General features: G+C 42.9%; 1 protein-coding gene across 3 annotated transcripts in view; it reads right to left on the bottom strand.

Annotated features, from left to right (window-relative positions):
* Positions 1-17,992, bottom strand: part of slc16a2 (solute carrier family 16 member 2) — a 34,661-nt gene that overhangs the window by 14,334 nt on the left and 2,335 nt on the right. For 2 of the 3 annotated variants that reach the window (XM_049028304.1, XM_049028303.1), the window contains exons 2-4: positions 6,900-7,044; positions 5,040-5,490; positions 1,983-2,126 (exon numbers count right to left, since the gene is read on the bottom strand). In XM_049028304.1, coding sequence (XP_048884261.1) covers positions 1,983-2,126; positions 5,040-5,490; positions 6,900-7,044 — 740 coding nt within the window. Of the gene's footprint in view, positions 1-1,982; positions 2,127-5,039; positions 5,491-6,899; positions 7,045-10,048; positions 10,228-17,992 lie in introns of those variants that run through there. The other variant, XM_049028306.1, reaches the window with a different exon arrangement.

Below are 17,992 nucleotides of genomic sequence, written 5' to 3'. Positions count from 1 at the left end.
ACATTTAAGTCTTTCAGAATTAAATTTTCACCAATTAGCTTGTTTCACTGTATTGAACATATCGATCATGTATGACCCAATCAATCAATCGTATCGCAGTAAGATTTCAAATATCATCAGATATCAAATCCTTACCTGGCAAAATCAAAATTGAATCGCATTGTGGCAAAGTTTACGATTTACACCCCTAATCAGCAAGACCTCATCAACCCCTATGTCCCCTTGAAAGTCACTATCTTCATCAAGGCCTGAGGGTCAGAAATCAAAATCCCATTCAAGCTTGCATAAGCTCCTCCCAGCCGTAGGATTTCAGAATCCTTTTCACTTTGAAACTCATCTCTTCACTCCATATTTTAGCCACAATCTTCTGAATGCATTCAAGAAGTTGTCCCTTTCCTTTTGTATTAATATACAAGTAACTTTAGTTTTTGATGCAATTATGAGGCTACTACACACCAGAGGTGGACAGTTCAAGACCAGAAAGTAAACATCCAGACCAAGAGTTTGTTTCAACCAGCCAACTGAGTATAAAGAGTCACAGAGTAATTAACTAGTTGGTTGAAACAAAATCCTGGTCGGGATTTTTACTTTCTGGACTTGAACTCTGATACACACTTATATGGTCTGAGATCTCGCAGTCTCTTATAAATAAATGTTACTGTATGTACTGCGTTGTTACTCTTCCAGTTCTCTTTCATCTGCTGACCCAGGCCCTCACTGGAATGCAGGAGGGAACCAGAGTACCCAGAGGAAACTGCACAACATGGGGTGAACATGCAACCTGCCAACACACACACACACACACACACACACACACACACACACACATCCTGGAGGTGTGAGACAACAGTGCAACCCACTGAGGCACTGTTCCGTCTTGGCTCTCCCAGATTATGTAGCAGAGGTATCAAACTCTAGTCCTGGGGGGGCGGAGCCCTGTGTAGCTTAGTTCTTTCCCTGCTCCACCACTAATAATTCCACTCAAGAGCTGCATGGTTATCAGCATGAGGAGTTGAGTCAAGTGTGTTAAATGAAGGAAAATCCAAAAATGTACAGGACTCCAGCCCTCCAGGACTGGACTTTGACACCCCTGCTATATAGCAAGACTTTTCAACATCGGTTTTTCACAAGACCTGCACTCAAATTATTGTACCAGGGTTCTTTGTCTGAACATAACAATCTCATTGACCCGTCTGTCATTTGCAAAGTACGTAAATAAAAGGGAAGATTACGTTTAGACTTGTGTGTTTTAACTTATAAAGCTGATCACAAACGGAATCAAAAATGACTTGTAGATATCACTCCCGTCAAATTCACCCAGAGAGGGGTAACCTTTCGGACACAAGGTTTACCAGCTGGCCTATCGGTTCCATAAGTAGAAAATGACATCAGTGGGGGTGTCATAAGGGGCCGGGCAGGACGGAAAGCTAAAGGAAGCCCTGCACCCTGTTTGTAACAAAACGCCTTCCTTTCAGCCGGTCCAAACCCCAATCAACCGGTGGTAAATCTCTCCCCACCCTTGTTATTCCGCGGTTGGCTGTTCCCGTGGGCCGTGGGGCCTCCCTCCATCTTACGTAATTTGTTTACGATCTTGGGGCCCGCTCAGAGCCGTGGGGGTAACCCCTGAGCTTCTAGAGAAAGGGCTTTAGCGATGTGGCAAGCCAAGTGAGCCTGATTTTTTTAAAACTTCCAGCTAAACGAATCATCATACATCTCACCTTTTGACATCCAGTCGGCCCCTAAGTCTAGGCAAGCTATTTCTATCTTCAAGCATACGCTCTGGATTTAGCAACAAATAATGATTTTTTAATAATAAGAAGTCATTCTAGGACTTTAATGACTAACATGATTTCTGACTTGTCTGACCTCATTTTGTTTCCAGTATCACTAATTCATCCCAGTTTGGGTTCTCCGAGCTGTGCGGCGTGAACCCCAGCGCACACCCAGCACCCAGACCCCGGTGTGTCAGCTGACACTCATACCTGCATGTAGATCTTCTTGAGGCCAGGAATGAGGTCTCCGACTCTCCCGGAGACGAGCCGGCCCACCCCGGAAGACGCCCCGATGCAGACCAGCAGGATCCACTCCTTCTCAGTCTCTTTGAACTGCTCCTTTACGAAGTTCATCTACCACATAAAAGGCAAAATGAGCTCTGTCAGGGCCCTCGGAGATGCAGGCATGGCTACTATTTCCTCAAGTCATCTCACTTGGACCTGCTGTTTATTCCTCTTCCCAGCAGCATTCCGCGTGACCTTTCACCTCTTTTACCTTCAAAGAGCTGCAAGAAAAACAGCGGGAAGCTACATCTTGAATGGCTTTTCTCCAATCCCACCCAAATAACGGCCAAACCAGCCGCTCAGCACTATTTCCTGACCCACGGCTTACAACTGAAGTTAAATATTTTCTCTTCTTTGAGAAGTTCGGCGAGGCAGGTAACATCAATGGCCTCGGGGCCTGATATTTTGAGCATATATTGAGTGTGGCGTTTCCTGTGTGGCTCGATCATATCAGCAAGCCTTCTCTGTGCCGCGCCTCTCACTTAATAACTCGGTCACATGGTTAACAAAAGCCGGGGTTTTGTTTACGTCTGGCGGATAGCCAGAAAAAACAGGACAGCGCAGAGAACATCATGATCGGGCTTCTAGTTTTGTAGAAATTTGAAGAGAAGGGCTGGGACATATTAGCAGATAGGCACCTTGATGTCTCTCATTTTGACAATGGTCAATAGATAATAAACCCTCAGCGTGGTGAACGAGACCACGTGACTTTGCGGACCTTTCTCTACCCACAAGCGGATCTAAACAGCAAGGGGAAGCCTGGTGGCCTCCACGTTTGCATGTTACGTAACATTACATAACATTATTATTTTAAAAATCCCTCCAATTAGCTATTGCCACTGAAGCATTTAATCAGAAAGTGACACTGATATAGCCATTTACTGAATGCACTGATGAAACTGAACATCAAAAATATTGCTAATTTTACCATTAGAGAAAATTTTTGTAAAATTATATTACACAGACTACTATAAAGTACGTGCTACACCTATATGAAATTAACTAGCTTCGTATGTAATAATGCTATTATCTTCAATCACAAAGCTTCACATAAAGCATCGAAATTCACAAATACATTCACTCTGTCAGGTTTGCTTTCAAAATTTCAGTAGGCATAAAATAACACGTTAAATAACAGAAAGCTGGCTAGACAGACAGCCAGCTAGATAGACAGACAGTCAGCTAGATTTGCAGACAGAGAGCCAGCTAGATTTACAGAAAGTGGTAGATATAGACACAGATGGAGACATACAGCAGACATCTAGATATACAGATAGACAAGATATATGAAGACCTATTACTTAAGTTGCGGGTAAGTTAAACAGAACACACAACACACCGTAACTATGGCTGCGGGTGCGGCTGCACATCCCATTTTTATCTACTATGCTTGTCCATTAACGTGTCTATGCATGTTATGACCGCTCCATGCTCTCTGCCTTTCCTCCCACATGCCCGGATGGTGCCCGGGGTGGCACCATCTGAGTCAGAGTTTCAGTAAGTCTTACGGTGGGTGCGACTTACGAACTGTAACAACCATTCAGAATGTTAGTATTATGCTTTTTCCAGTTAACCTACTACATCACAGACATAGAAATACAATAAAATTAATAATAATTAATGTGTGGACAATAGAAGTGATATAAGCTCTGGTTGTGATCTGGTCGGAAGAACAGATACAACAATATCAGGATAGCATAACACGAAATAAAGTATTCTGTATAATATACTTTGACAGCAGAGTATTGGAAATTTTTTCAAATATTGCAATGTGATTTTGTTGTAATAAATATTGGAGTATTAACCTGTCTAGGAGTGATTTAAACAGCAAGGATGAAAATGATTATAACTGTCTCGGAGATCGCATGCAGTGATCATGCAAACGCAGTGGAGGTATACAGCTGATTTCCAAACATATACTAGATAATCATGAAATTGAATAATACCTATGACAGAGTAAAAAATGACTCCCTGCACTATATTATTCATACCAAACTGAAGGTAAGAAAAAGCCTGATCTTAATCTAGCTGAGTAGCCATGTAAGAATTGGATGTGCATAACATGCGATGTTGGTATTGATATCTCACATAATCCAGCCCTATAATATACTAGTCATTTTTCAAAATCAGTACAAAATACCCGACCTCGCGTTGTGTTGTTATTCTGCACCGGTAACAGTTTTTACACCAGTGTAAAACCAACACCCTCTTACCTTCTTGAAGTACCAAAAGTACTGTACAGGGTGGGGTGGAAAAGCAGCCTTTAGATGAGCAGTGAATTGAACAGTTTACAGCGCGTACATTTCGTACATGCTGTACAACCTCCGCTATGCTACAAGCTACTTCTGTGTGCTTCCAGTTCAAAGCCAGGGGGGAAACTGTGGAGCATGTCAAAAGCTCCTAGGCCAGTTTGAGTCCAATAAAACATAAATCGACTCCCAGTCACATTATCTGGGTGTCGTAGTCAGACTTCGATTCTACTTAGAGAGATAACAGTTGGACTAACAAGTTTACATGTATTTACAAGTCCAGTTTTAATCGGACTAACACAATAATTCGATTTATTTAGTGTGCATGTAAACGTATTGATCGATGGACTTTGGCTTTCACCTTGATCACAGTTTAGACCTTACTTTTAGCAAGCAAGCCTACTCTTCCTTTCTGTGTTAGCATGCTTGGGGGTTTGGGCAGCCAGTTGACCTTGGACCCTCAGAGTGCTTTTGGTTCCTCTCTTCCATTGTCATCTGGTTTTCTTTTTAATTTCTTTGTCTTCCTTTTCCCCTGTTTTTGCATTATTCCGTCTTAATGATGTTGTGATGTATCACGACACACCCATGTGAGGCGCCTTACGGTGACACTGTTGTGAAAGGCGCTATATAAAAATAGACTGAATTGAACGGAACTGAATAGACAGATATACAGACAAGCTGGGATATAATTTGTTTGTTTTCACTGAACAAATGAAACAAACAGGAGGCTCACCAGATGAATGTAGGGAACGAAGTATCCCAGTACGGCTGTAGCCACCCCGAAGGCCCACACCCTGTAGGTGGTGATGTGAAACACTCTCAGGTTGAAGTACTTCCTTATCTGGGAGAGGTCTCCTCTCCAGCAGCCGCCACCATCCTGGGGTGAGGCACCGTGGTCGCTGCTGGACAGCAGCGGGCGGAAAGTGAGTGCCAGCAGGGCCTGGACGACCATGAAGACGCTGAGCACCTGGAACGTCCGCTGGAGCCCCAGTGGCTCCACCACCTTCTTGAGCAGGACGGGCAGGCCCATGGAGAACAAGCTGCTCCCCGCCGTCACCACTCCATTGGCCAGGCCCAGGCGGCGTCGGAAGTAGTGGCCCAGGATGACCAGAGAGGGCTGGAACGCGAAAGAGGAACCGCAACCGAAGAGGATCCCGTACGTGAAGTAGCGGAGGCCCAGAGATCTGCCACGAGAAGGGAAGGAGGTTAGAAAGACTCCCTAAATCCATCCACCCATCTGTCCTGTAACCACTTATCCAGCAGAGACATGGGGAGGGGGGGGGATCTGGATCCTATCCCAGGCAGCATAGTGGGGGGCTCAAATCTGGTGGGTCATGTGCTTTAAAACCAGGCAGCATTCATGTTATTTATACCAAAGGATTTTAAATAAAAGACAACAGTGGTGATTCCTAACCAGCAACTACACATACGAATTTTATAAATGTAACTGTGGCTAAATGTAATAAAATGCTAAAAAGACCCATATTAAATTGTCAGATTTAGCCAATTCTTTGTGGCATCCTCATTGCCTGCTTTTGATAATCTCCTTATAATCACACTCAGACCGATGTACAAACTTATATTCGCTTCTGCATATTCACAAGTGTGTTAAAAGGCTTTCACGTGCATGTAATTCACCTGTACCCTGCCCATGTCTGACTGCTAAATGCTGTGGGGAAAAACAAGGAAATGACATTTAATCTATTCACCCATATTAAAAGGTGTTGGTTATACTCAACTGAATCTGGAATAGGCCAGAATGCTGTAGGAACATGACAGCTTTCCTGTTCAAAATTAGCCCTACACGCCATTATCAGCAGCCTGACGGGGGGTGGGATGACTAGGTTCTGTCGCCATGATCACCTGCTGAGGGCCAGTTACCGTGCAGCAAAGCAGGCTTCCTCTTTTCATTATTATTAAGGTAGAATTCAACTGCTGGCACTACATTCACCTGAAAGTTGCTGCTAGGAACAGGGTAGGACCAGAACAAATGCCAACTTCCTTCATGCCTCTACAGGAGACTGGGCGACTTTCCTGTGTTTTTCAGTGGCTAAATCGTTCAAGAGCACTGAGTAGAAATTTGGATCAAGAGCTTGAAATTTCTCTGGCTGATTGTGAGCTACCAAATCAAAGGCTATCTTACCAGTCCTGCCCCACAACGACTAAGGCCTAATTCCATTTAAAACCTAAAGTAAGCGTAACCTTATTTATACTACAGCTCTACTACCAAGGTCATTCTCGAGGCCTGAGCAAGACTTCATTTGTCCGATTGTAGCCAGAAATCAACTTCTGGGAAAAAAAAGAAATAAATCAACCCATGGGCAGAACTTACAATGTACAGGCATTGCTGAATTTCGCCTACAACCTATGTGGCTATCGCAGGCAGAGGCAGGGGAGGGCCACGTGGGTGAAGTGGGTTTCCGTGTGCTGCCATTACAATTAGCTATTAAAATGCTAGAGTTCAGTGTGGCTCCATTTAGCTACGTATTGAGACCTCGGTGCAGAAAGGCCCTTGGGGGGGGGGGGGGGGTGGCAGGGCGTTAGGGGGCTGAGCGGACGGAGCGCTGGTGTGCCGACGGAAAAGGCTAATTACGTGGCGAAGGAACTGGCCAGGAGTCCGACGGAAGCCACTAGCGCGCCGCTCACCGCCGTTTTCCGGCAGCCGAAATGGTCGGTGAACATGCTGACCACGGGGGAGCAGAAGAAAATCATGCCCATGGCTAGGGCCCCGACCCAGGCTGGACACGGGGGGGTAGAGAGAAGGGGGGAGAAAGAGGAGAAAAACAGAGTTATGGTATGATCATCATATTCGGATGTTCGCACAAAATAACATTAACGATAAATAAAATATTAAAGATACTGGACTGGCTTCCTGTGCAGCGGGTCCTGTGCTGCCTGTAATATTCAATTCAATTCAATTTTATTTATATAGCGCTTTTAACAACAGTCATTGTTACAAAGCACTTTACATATAACCGGCCCGAACCCCCAGCCTGGACAGCTCCAGCTTCACAGTGACGCTCTACTAGATTACTGGCATGGAAGCTGGATAGAGGGATTCAGCAAGCGTATTACAAAGCATCAAAAAATGAATATTCACATCAAGCTACATTAATCAGCTCCCAAATATATGGAGTTTAGACCCTAATTCTGCAGTAAACATAATAAAACCTTACAAATTAACAAGTTGTACAAATGCAAGACCAACAAAGTAAACAGATAAAATGACAGTAAGTCATTAAGACAGTATAAATTAAAACTCACACTGGATCACACAACAAACTGTGATCTCTTGCTCGTATTATTTTGCATAAACCACTAAATTAATCCCATGTAGTTCTGGCTTGACATAACTGAAAGTTTGAAATAAGCCATTACTCAACTGGAGGTCACCCTGAATTACTGAAGGACCACACCGTGGGTTTACACCAGTGTTTCCCAACCTAGTCTACAAAGTCAGTCCACGTGTTTGATCCCTTCCAGCTCCAGATAAAAATGTAAACTGGCAGCGGATCCACAAGGACCAAACTGGAAAACACTGGTTTAGACCATTTAAATATGTTCTTTAGGAGATAATGGATCAACAGCAGGATCCAAAGCTGGAAGGTGCCCCTGTGTGTCCGCAGTACTGCCCTCGCTGACCAAACCCACTCGCTATCCATGGGGACCGAAGGAAAATGCCATTTGGAGCACTGGGGAATGTGGGCGGGCGATGGGCGGGCGGGCGGCCAAGACGTACAAGCGTGGCGGCGCAACATGAGGAAGGGGAAAGAAAAAGAAACCGGCTTCCCAGACCGGCGTGAGCAGTTCCGCATTTTCCAGGCTGCCTCCCCCACCCCCCGGCTGCTGCTGTCACCCGCTTTCAGACTCGCATTCTTTCACGCTACTCCGTGACCTGCTCATCCGCCGCTCGGAAGCCGGCCCCTCTGAGGGTTTTCAAAGACCGCGACTCACGGCCTCCAAACACAACGCAGAAATAGCTTCACATGGTAAAAGAGCAGCGCTACCTGCCTTTTTTTTAATCGTACATGTGCTTTTATTCGCGTACATTTTGTGTACTTTTAAAATTTGTTTGCACTAGGTGTACCATCTATTTCTGCACATACCTCGTCGCTGTATGAAACAGAATTCTCCCGGGGATCAATAAAGATAATCTCATCCTAAACAAAATTAGATATTGAAATATTTCTTCTGTATATCTTCTATACAATAGCGGAATAAGGGATTAAACACAGTTTAACCCAATTTGACATCAGCTGTGTTCACAAATCATGTCATTCAAGACTTGGTTTAACAGGATCCTGAAGGCTGCAAATCTACATGCAGGTAGATGCCATCAAACACTGTAATCTAATAACAAAATACTACAAAATACCAAATTGAATCTTTATAAAAATGCCAAGTGTGACACTAAAAGTGCAAATGATAACCGATGGACTCGAGAGGGGCCTGAGGTACTTCGTGAGGACGCAGAACTTCCCAGAACCAGAATTTCTAAGAACTATTAATGGTGCCTTTCTAAAGCCACCAAGAAACCAGCTGTACCCGACCGGTATCCAGGCCGACAGCCCATCTAACAAAAGTGCGACTAAGCTGAGCTGGTTGCATCACCACCAAATGATTGGTCGAAATACATGGCGACAAGACAGAACCGGTGATCTGCATCAATATACATGTATCAGTAGTAATGTACATCACAATGTACTGACATATTCCTGATCACTCAGAACTTAAATTTCCAACCTACGTAAAGTACTACAGAAGAGCTGAACAGAATGGATTCGGTAATGTAATTTTACGCAGCTCATGCTAATTCCGCTGCGATTCGCACAGGCGTGGTAGCAGAAACTATCACATAGTAAACTACAATGTAGACCGTGTGAACAGTAAATAAGCATCTCTGGTTTTACATTACTGTCGCTCTCCAAACCCGGCAACGCCTTTACTGAGCCGACCCTTCTGCAGTGGAAAACTGAAGCGAGCTGGAACTGCGCTGTAACTAGTGATAGGGTTTGGGTACGATCTGGTTCCTGCAAGCCAGTGAAGAAGCGCCATAAGTTGCCATCCATTTGCCCCCTATTCACACCCCCACAGAGAAGGAAGTCGAGATGCATGACATTGGATAATCACAACATTCGTATCTGGCTGCTTTAGAACTGGCCCACGCTGCATTAATGTCTCCTTTGAAGTATATAACCAGATACCCCCCAGAAAAACATCCCACGCTGTGGGGCTATTCTGTAGCGTCCTGTTCTGTGCTTTGGTGAGGAAAAAAATTTTTTTTTTTTGAGTATGTGTGTGTGTGGGTGCTGCAGGAACTTTGTTGTTCTGGGACATAAACATGGAATGCATCGTTTCCTGGAGATCACCAACAGACAGGAACTGATATTACAGGATTCAGGAACATTTACACAAGGATTCCTGGTGTTTCGTGGATCATTGTGTGCTTTTCAGTTCCGGGACTGCATAGTACAAAGAACATTTTGTCACCATTCATAAAGTATATTTTTTTCTGGGTTTATTTATTTGTCTGTCATACTGATTACCTTGTACCCTCCAAAAAACAAAAAAAAAACGATTTTTAACAGTCTTTCCTTTTATTAAGGGATTAAATCCATCAAGTGACACTCATGAAATTAACGTCAAAGATAAAACGCTTAAAAATAAAGATCAATGACCCTACTTTTGTGGTTGACTGCTCAGAGCAGAAGTGTAGAAGACAACAGGAAAATGAAGACCAACCTGGACTTTTGTCTGCAATCCCAGCTGCCCAGGGTAGGCCGGCCTGTCCATGCTATCCCTTCGCCATACTCTTCAAAGTCATGGACATGGCAGAGCAACAGTGTCACTAATCTCTGCACTTTTAAAGCAGAGGCTGAAGTTTCATTCCATTTCCAATTCATAACCACAAACGCACATGCGGGATGGGCTGCAGTAAGAGGGAAAGGGAGCGGCAGACAGCAGCATGATTTTTAAGCGACTTCCTTACAGAGTTCTTCCACAAGCTATTCAAACTGCCAAGCCTGAATGCCTTTTCAAAGACGTAAAGCAGCAAGTGAGAGAGTATTACCAGGGTTAACCAGGCTGTACCCCTGACCTTGTGAAAGCCTTGGCATTTTCTCCGTTAAATGAAACATTTCAATACACCCGTGAGCATTGAGTCCATTGTTCTGCCTTTTCGGGTGGAGAGTCCAAGCAGCAGCCTCCCTTATACACAAGAGGCACAGAGGAAAGCAAATTCAAATTGTTGGTGTGCCAACACAGGAGAGCCGAACATAGCGGGTCAGCTAAGGGGTTTTGACTACAGCGATTCAGAAGCGGCTGACAAAGGATTCGTCTGTTTCTAAATGAGGAAACTTGGCCTCCAAAAATGAAGGATTCACTCTACCGATGAATATTTACACACTGCAAAGCGTGTCTAAATGGCGACTTAGTGAATCCACTGCGGCCCTGACATCTGGCGGAACATAATGTACACAGTAACACACTCAAGGAGTACAAGATACCAAATGACGCAGCTGTAAATGTCCTGCTGATACATTCCACACATTTAATATCGTTTCTGCGTGACTTTTTGCACAGACATGGAGAAAACTTTACATGCACGGGAAGGCAATGTCAATGACTTAATGACACCACCAGAGGCGGTCATCACTGTGAACATCTCTAGGAATTACTGCGGGAAAAAATTCTCCTGATGTGACAATTCTGCTTCATTGCCTCCTGCACCATGCTCCACGCATCTCTCCAAAAGAGAACCACCTTAGTCTCAACTGGTTAGGATGAACAACACCATCCAAAAGGCTGCTAGACTGTGATGACAGCCTGCTGAAAATTATCCAAAAGGCCTTTTCTGGAATAAGTTCAGAATACCACAAATCTGGACCAAGATGGGTCACCTTCCGCTCTTGGTCTCATGACCCAAAGTGAAGATTTACATGCTAAACTTATTTTTCCACAATTCTAGAGGTTTATAGCTGCGACGAGGTCCTGTTTGTTATGCGAGACCCAGATCATATACCGACATTACTTTGAGACATCATTACTTTTTGAGTTTGAGTCACGATCGATAGGGACCATCAGCAATCAGGTTTCACTTTAGAGCAGCAGGCTATACTGATCGGCTCTACAGTACAAATCCTGCAATCCCAGCTCCAACATCTACATTAATTTGGAGATTTAATATCCCTACAAAGCAAGTGTTCCTGACAGGCACCAATGGAGAAGAAACAGGACTTTGCAACACAGGGTGTCTGGAAACCAAGGTGGAGCAAAAAGATGCACAGATGGTTGGTGGCCTCACTCTGCCAGGATTCCACCAGACACTTTTGTGCCACTTTTCATGCCAATGGTTAGTTAATTTTTTTTTTTTAAAAATTCCCTCTAAAAACAAAACATTTCATAATCAGTGAACCTGAAAAAGATTTGCTATGGCTTCCAGCTGTGATTCAGTGAAATCCCTTTGCTTGTATACTGTGGCACTATGCCAGTTACCTACAAGCTAAGCAAAGTGACTACAAGCCTATGGCTAATATCCGAATGCAATAACAAAATCAGAGCAAAATGTGAGAGATTCCACATAAAATGCCGGCACTATCAGGATATACGACTGTTGAAACAAAGCAGGCATTTTGCAGTTAGTAATCCTCAGTGATGCGTCATCTGCTTCCAAGTAAAACCAAACAAACTCAGGAACCCAGGTTTGACTTGGCACACTGTGCTCTCCAAAATTTACCTTCTTTTTCTCTGTCATTGCTATTCAAAAAAATTGTCAGACCCAAGCACAATGAATCCTGCCTTGTCTGGAACGGCACAACCAAGCAGGGAAACACACAGCTACTATACAAGTGGAGTGACCCATCGCTGAAAAGACTACATGGAAAACCAGCACAGCTGAAGGACAAACAGAAATGCAGAGGAATGGAGAACAGTGGGGATGGGGGGGATCATGTGTGCATGCATCACACCCCATAAAGTGAAATAACCACATCTGTAGAGTATGTATACGTGTTGTTGTGCAAGATAATTTAAACTTTAAATTCCCCACATGTAATTATGATTAAAACTCATCTTTTAATGCCATTTTATTGCGAATAGGCCTTGTTTGAAGCAAAATTCTTTAAAATTAATCTTATTCAAATATTAATGTCATAATTACTGCTATTCAGATGGTTCCATTTGTTCAACATGCTTAATGGTAAAACTAAGCTTTAAGTTCTACCATTTGATGCTAATAGTTTCAAGGATATTTCATTTATACATCATCCAGAATATTGGTGTAAGTAGTTTGCAAAATGAATGTCCTCTGTGTCCTACTGACCAAGCACAAACAATCAGCGTCCAGGAAGTATGGAGCTGATGCTTCGAAGGCTGAAGAGCTCTGCCAAGCACCAAGAACCCAATTCTGGTGCAGAGGTTGATCAGGTCACTAAAACATTAACCAGTGTGTCTGAAAGCTGTTTGCTTTCCCTCATGTAACCCCTCTGTCGACGGTGTTTTAGCTCCCGGTGTATGAATAAACCCAGAGGCCTCGTGAAATCGGTGCTCCGGATGGCTCTCTCACACACATGCATCTTGGGTAATCACACTTTGTCCAGACAAACAGACAACAAACAGTCAGTGCACAAGTGCAACAGGTTCAACAGAAGCTTCCACTCCCCGAAAAAAATAAAAAATTTGTTCACATCTGCCAGGGTTGGCAAGGGGCAGTGGGAGGGGTGAGCAGATCGGGGGAAGAACAGGCTTTGTTTAAGAAAATCCAAGACAAATTAAGCATTCCTCCCAGAATTAGGCTGAATTAATGCAGAACTCACATGGAGAGCCCCCATTAAAACGCTTCAGCCCCCCTGACAGTCCCCCACTAATTCCTGACATAGTTTTTCCTTCTATATTACTGTTAACCTACTAAACTGAACACTGTCTTTTAAATGTAGGTATGCAATAGAGTGCATGCATCAGTGCTTTCATTCACACAAGGTCCATTCATGTATAAAATTAATCCATTCAACTCATTAGCAAGATGAGTCAGTCCTCTAATTTATGTTACTAACCCAGCTAGTATGTAAACACCGTATTGTGGGTCCTATGCTCAGTAAACAAAGCTTTGAGACAACCAAGAAGGGAGGAAGTTATGGTTAATGATTTCACCATCTTGTGTGACAAGTTTGACCCAAATTGCAAGGAACCTCAAGACCGTCTGCTCTGCAGAGTCTGATATTGCAAGAAACTTGAGTAATTACCTTTTGCGATGGTTTATTCACATCATTTACATCTTTTACAAAACCATTTCCCTAGCATTCATAAGAGTGTTTAAAATGGCTTAAGCACCTGTCACATAATATTATAGTCACTTAAGACGAATCACACAATCCTACCATATGAAATTTCCATCAGCAATTACTATTAAATCTGAGGGTGTATTGAAGGAGATGTTCAAAAACTGGCACGGCTGCAGATACAACTATTTTAATTCAAATCACATATATGCATGACTATAAAATAGACTACCACACACGCGCACGCACACACACACACACACACACACACACGTGTAGGGTATAGCTATCCTTATGGGGACCGCTCATTCACTTCTATGGGAAAAATGCTAATGCTAACTATGACAACCTTAACCCCCACCCTGCCCTAACCATAAGTAACCAAGCAAAATACAAGAGTTTTTGCATTTTTAGTTTTTTCGTAGCAGTCACCGATTTTTATAAAATAGAGTTTTCCCTTATGGAGACCAGGAAACCAGTCCCCACAAGGGAAAAGAAAAAAACGGATATTTATCACGCTATGGGGACATTGTGTCCCCATAAGGATAGGTATACCCGCTCAAACACACACACACACACAAACACACACACACTACAGCTTGCAGAACAGCAAAACCCTGTTTCAGAGGCATGAGACCATGAAAACAATGCATGAATAACTATTATTGAAACAGTATTTAAAAAAAAACAAAGATTTTTAAATCTGCATTTGAGGGAGCAATAATCATCATTTACTGTAATTTATTGCTAAGCTGTTTTTAAAGCTTCATACTTTTTTTCGTCAAACTACAAATGCATATCTTGCGATATCATTAAACGGCACGCGATGACATAGTGAACTAAACCTATGAGCTGTTCGTTCATCAGAACAAGACCGACTTTCTGACTGGCAGTTAGAGAGCATGCACAACTGGGACAAAAGCTGTTCCCGAGGACGGCCTTTCCCACAAAAACCGGGGTCCGGCAGGGGAGAAGATACTTGCAATGAAAACGGAAATCCCTCTCCGAGCTCGTAAAAGAGGGACGGAAAGTGTATTTCTCATTTTCAAGCGGACAGATCCTCAATCACCCAGACAAAACTACAAAGAAATTAAATCACTCTGGAATACAGAAAAAAAAAGTTAAACGGAGTAGAAAGATTCAGTAAAACGCATTAACAAAAAACGATCTGGGCAGACGAGCAGCGGTGGGCAGCCATGTCAAAACAGATTACGGGATGCACTGGAAAATTCCCAAATCAAAGCCATGGACGTTATTAAAGCACCAGGGAGAAACTCATTAAGTGGCATTAGGCCTGGCCGGCTTCAGAGAGGAGAAGGCCTCACACGACAGCCTTACAGCCGCAGGCCTGCCGGCGTGATGGATTTGCTGTGACAGGCTCTGACGACGAGGCCACCGGCCCCCAAAAGCCAAAGATCAGACGGCCACAGGAACCTACCGCATAATAGTGTCACGAGGACTCAGCTCACAGCATCTGTGGTGTCACCACCAACCACGCACATGCAGAACGTGACAGCTATCAAACTATATGTGCTGGAATCATCCCTCAATTCTCAATTTGTGAAACATAGAGGGTTTGAGTGGATACAAAAAAAACAAGAATGTGCAAAAATAAAGATCCTGGTTATTGGAACAAGCAAGTCAGACTTTCGTTGGCGACACGAGTCATATTTCTGTGATGTCATAATCTCAGAGACACCCAACAGGTATCTTAAGACACAGCACAGCAGACACAGGGTTATGGGTCTTTGCTGCATATTGTATTAATTTCAAATGCTTTAAATAGAGTATTAACAGCTTCATTCTTGTAGCTATCAAATACTAAACAAAAAAAATCCTCCTCCATCAATGCCTCAATTTCTACCCCTTTTGTCACAACATCAAATCTGTTCACCACCTTCAGTACTGTATCTGAAACCCTATGTGTAAAAACAGAGGAAATATTTCATTGCACTTTTTAAAATCTTTCTTTCATTCATTTCATTAATTTTTTTAAATTAAAATTTTTAATAAATTCACTAAAAAAATTTCAGTGAACCCAACGCCAGGGGCTTTTAACCACCCACCAAATGCCACTAAAAATAAAAAACAGAATAAGGTTTTATTTGTAAAAATGCATAAAGAAACAGCAGAAAACAGAGTGTATGTATTAGACACATGGTGCATCGTATAGTTGTCAATTTGAGAAGCAGCAGTCCTCAATTCACAACATCAAATGCACTTAATTACCTGCCATTACAGACCTTAAAAACAGGAAGTGGCCTCAGTCTAGGTCTGACGCCTTTCTATGCACAGCTGGAAAAAGGAATGTATTAAATTGCAGTAGCCCAGTGTTAAGATCATTCACAGATGCGTTTCAGAATTGGCTAAAAATGGGGTGCTTTAGAGGGCAGGGACTTGCAGGCTAAAGCGATTGTCTGGTGATCTGAACGTAACTGCTTAATGTTACAGGAAGGATGCTATTGCTTGACCCCTGAGGGAGGCACCTGTACTCAACCAATCAGAGACATGCCACATCGCACGGCAGAGATGTCCTTTCAAATAAAGTTCCAAGTAAACAAAAAAGGAAAACCTTTAAGCAGACTGCTTCAACTGCTAAGGAAAACATCTTAATCTTCAAACCTTTAAATAAAGCATTGGGTGGATCATTTATCTGTGATACTTTAAAGACTTATTTAAGGCAGACTGCAGAGAAGAATCAAACTGATCGACGATGGTTAGAAAGGAAACAGGATGAGCTATTTTTGAAACCAAACACTATAAAATGCCTGGCTGGATTTTAAGGCCTTACGTAATATGATGCCATAACTTTTCACCATCAAAGAGTAAGAGACTTGTGTCCCATTTAATGGAATCAGTAGGCATCTGATATATTAGACTTCAAGGGGAAAATATTTGCACAAGCAAAAATAACTTTAGAATGTCATCATTCACTGTGGACAACAGTCCATCTTGGCCATGCTGAGTGTTTATAAGTCCTGGACAGTGTATTGCTAGTATCAGGCAGTGAACTATCCAAGCAGGGCTGTTCAATAAAGTACAGGGTATCCCTGCTCCTTGAGGGTATAAGCATTTAAAGACGTGTGTTGGGTTAGCATGAAGGCTGATAAACATTCCTTATTCTCCCTTCCTCCACTGAAAACGAAAAAACAAACAAAAAAATCAGATAACTTTATGCTGCCAGCTTAATCCAAAACGCACAGAATTAGCATCTTGAAAGACCTCCTCACCAAAACAAAAAAAAAAAACTTTAGCAGGTGATACCTTGCATGTATAAAATGCAGGACGAGTATTATTATCCATCTTTCCTGAAGGCAGGGAACGACCCAAACTCACACACCTATGGGAAACATTTAACTCCAATTAGCCATAGCATGTCTTGGACCTGGGGAGGGGAGGGCGGAACCAGAGTACCCAGAACAACATGGGGAGAACATGCAAACACCACACACGGAACCCGGATGGAGACTCGAACCCAAGTCCCAGAGGTGCACTGTGACAGTGCTAACCACTGCACCACCATGCTACCCCTATTACCTTAAAAAACCATTATTGATAACAAATCAGCGGACAACCAGGTTCATGCGCAAGCTAACTATGCCTTAATTCAGAAAAAGATAATTTTCTTCACTTGTAAAAGCATTTTCCTCACTCCAGCACCTCAACCTGCTGACCTACATGCTGCCTAGTGGGTAAAGTCTCATAATCCCCTTACAAAGATTAACATTCTCTACACAAGGCCAAAATGCAACCATGCATTAAAATTACAAAAAAAAAAAATTAAAAACACCACCTGCTGCTAAAGAAACTAAATCTCACTAATGATATTATAGTTTTGTTTTTGAAGTCCCGATTAGCAGACAAGTTTGACAAGTACCAATATAGCGTACATAACAACAGAAGCGCGAATGCATTTTCGGAGATTAACCTCCAAGGGTTTGGTTACGGGGATAAACATCGTAAATAACACACATCTCTGGTTCCTTTGATGACCCACTGAAAAGCCACTGAACAGCCGCATTAAATGAGTCGAAAATGATGAGCAAGCATAACTGTTTTAAGGTGTGCGCCGTTCAGCTTAAGTTAAAATCCTCCGTCCAATATAATACCACGGAACTCAGTTACAGCCAATGTTCACAACGACTGAACATGGTGCCAGAATCCCCTCCAGGCATTTGTCGTCCTGATTTTATTGAGGAATGAAAAGTATGTAAATGACAAATTAACACCAGAGCTGATGTCTTGAGCGTCTTATCAGAGCCAAGTGCAGTGCAGAATTAGTTACACAAAGAATGATGGGAAGATAATGGCCATAACTACATATCGCAACATAAATGCAATCAAGTGCAGATTTTAGACAGAATAAGTTCCCTCAAAGTGCACTATCCGTGAATGGGTGACATTCAGAAGG

The sequence above is a fragment of the Brienomyrus brachyistius genome, chromosome 10, assembly GCF_023856365.1.
Source record: "Brienomyrus brachyistius isolate T26 chromosome 10, BBRACH_0.4, whole genome shotgun sequence".
NCBI lineage: Eukaryota > Metazoa > Chordata > Actinopteri > Osteoglossiformes > Mormyridae > Brienomyrus > Brienomyrus brachyistius.
This window is presented reverse-complemented; position numbering and strand designations above follow the sequence as displayed.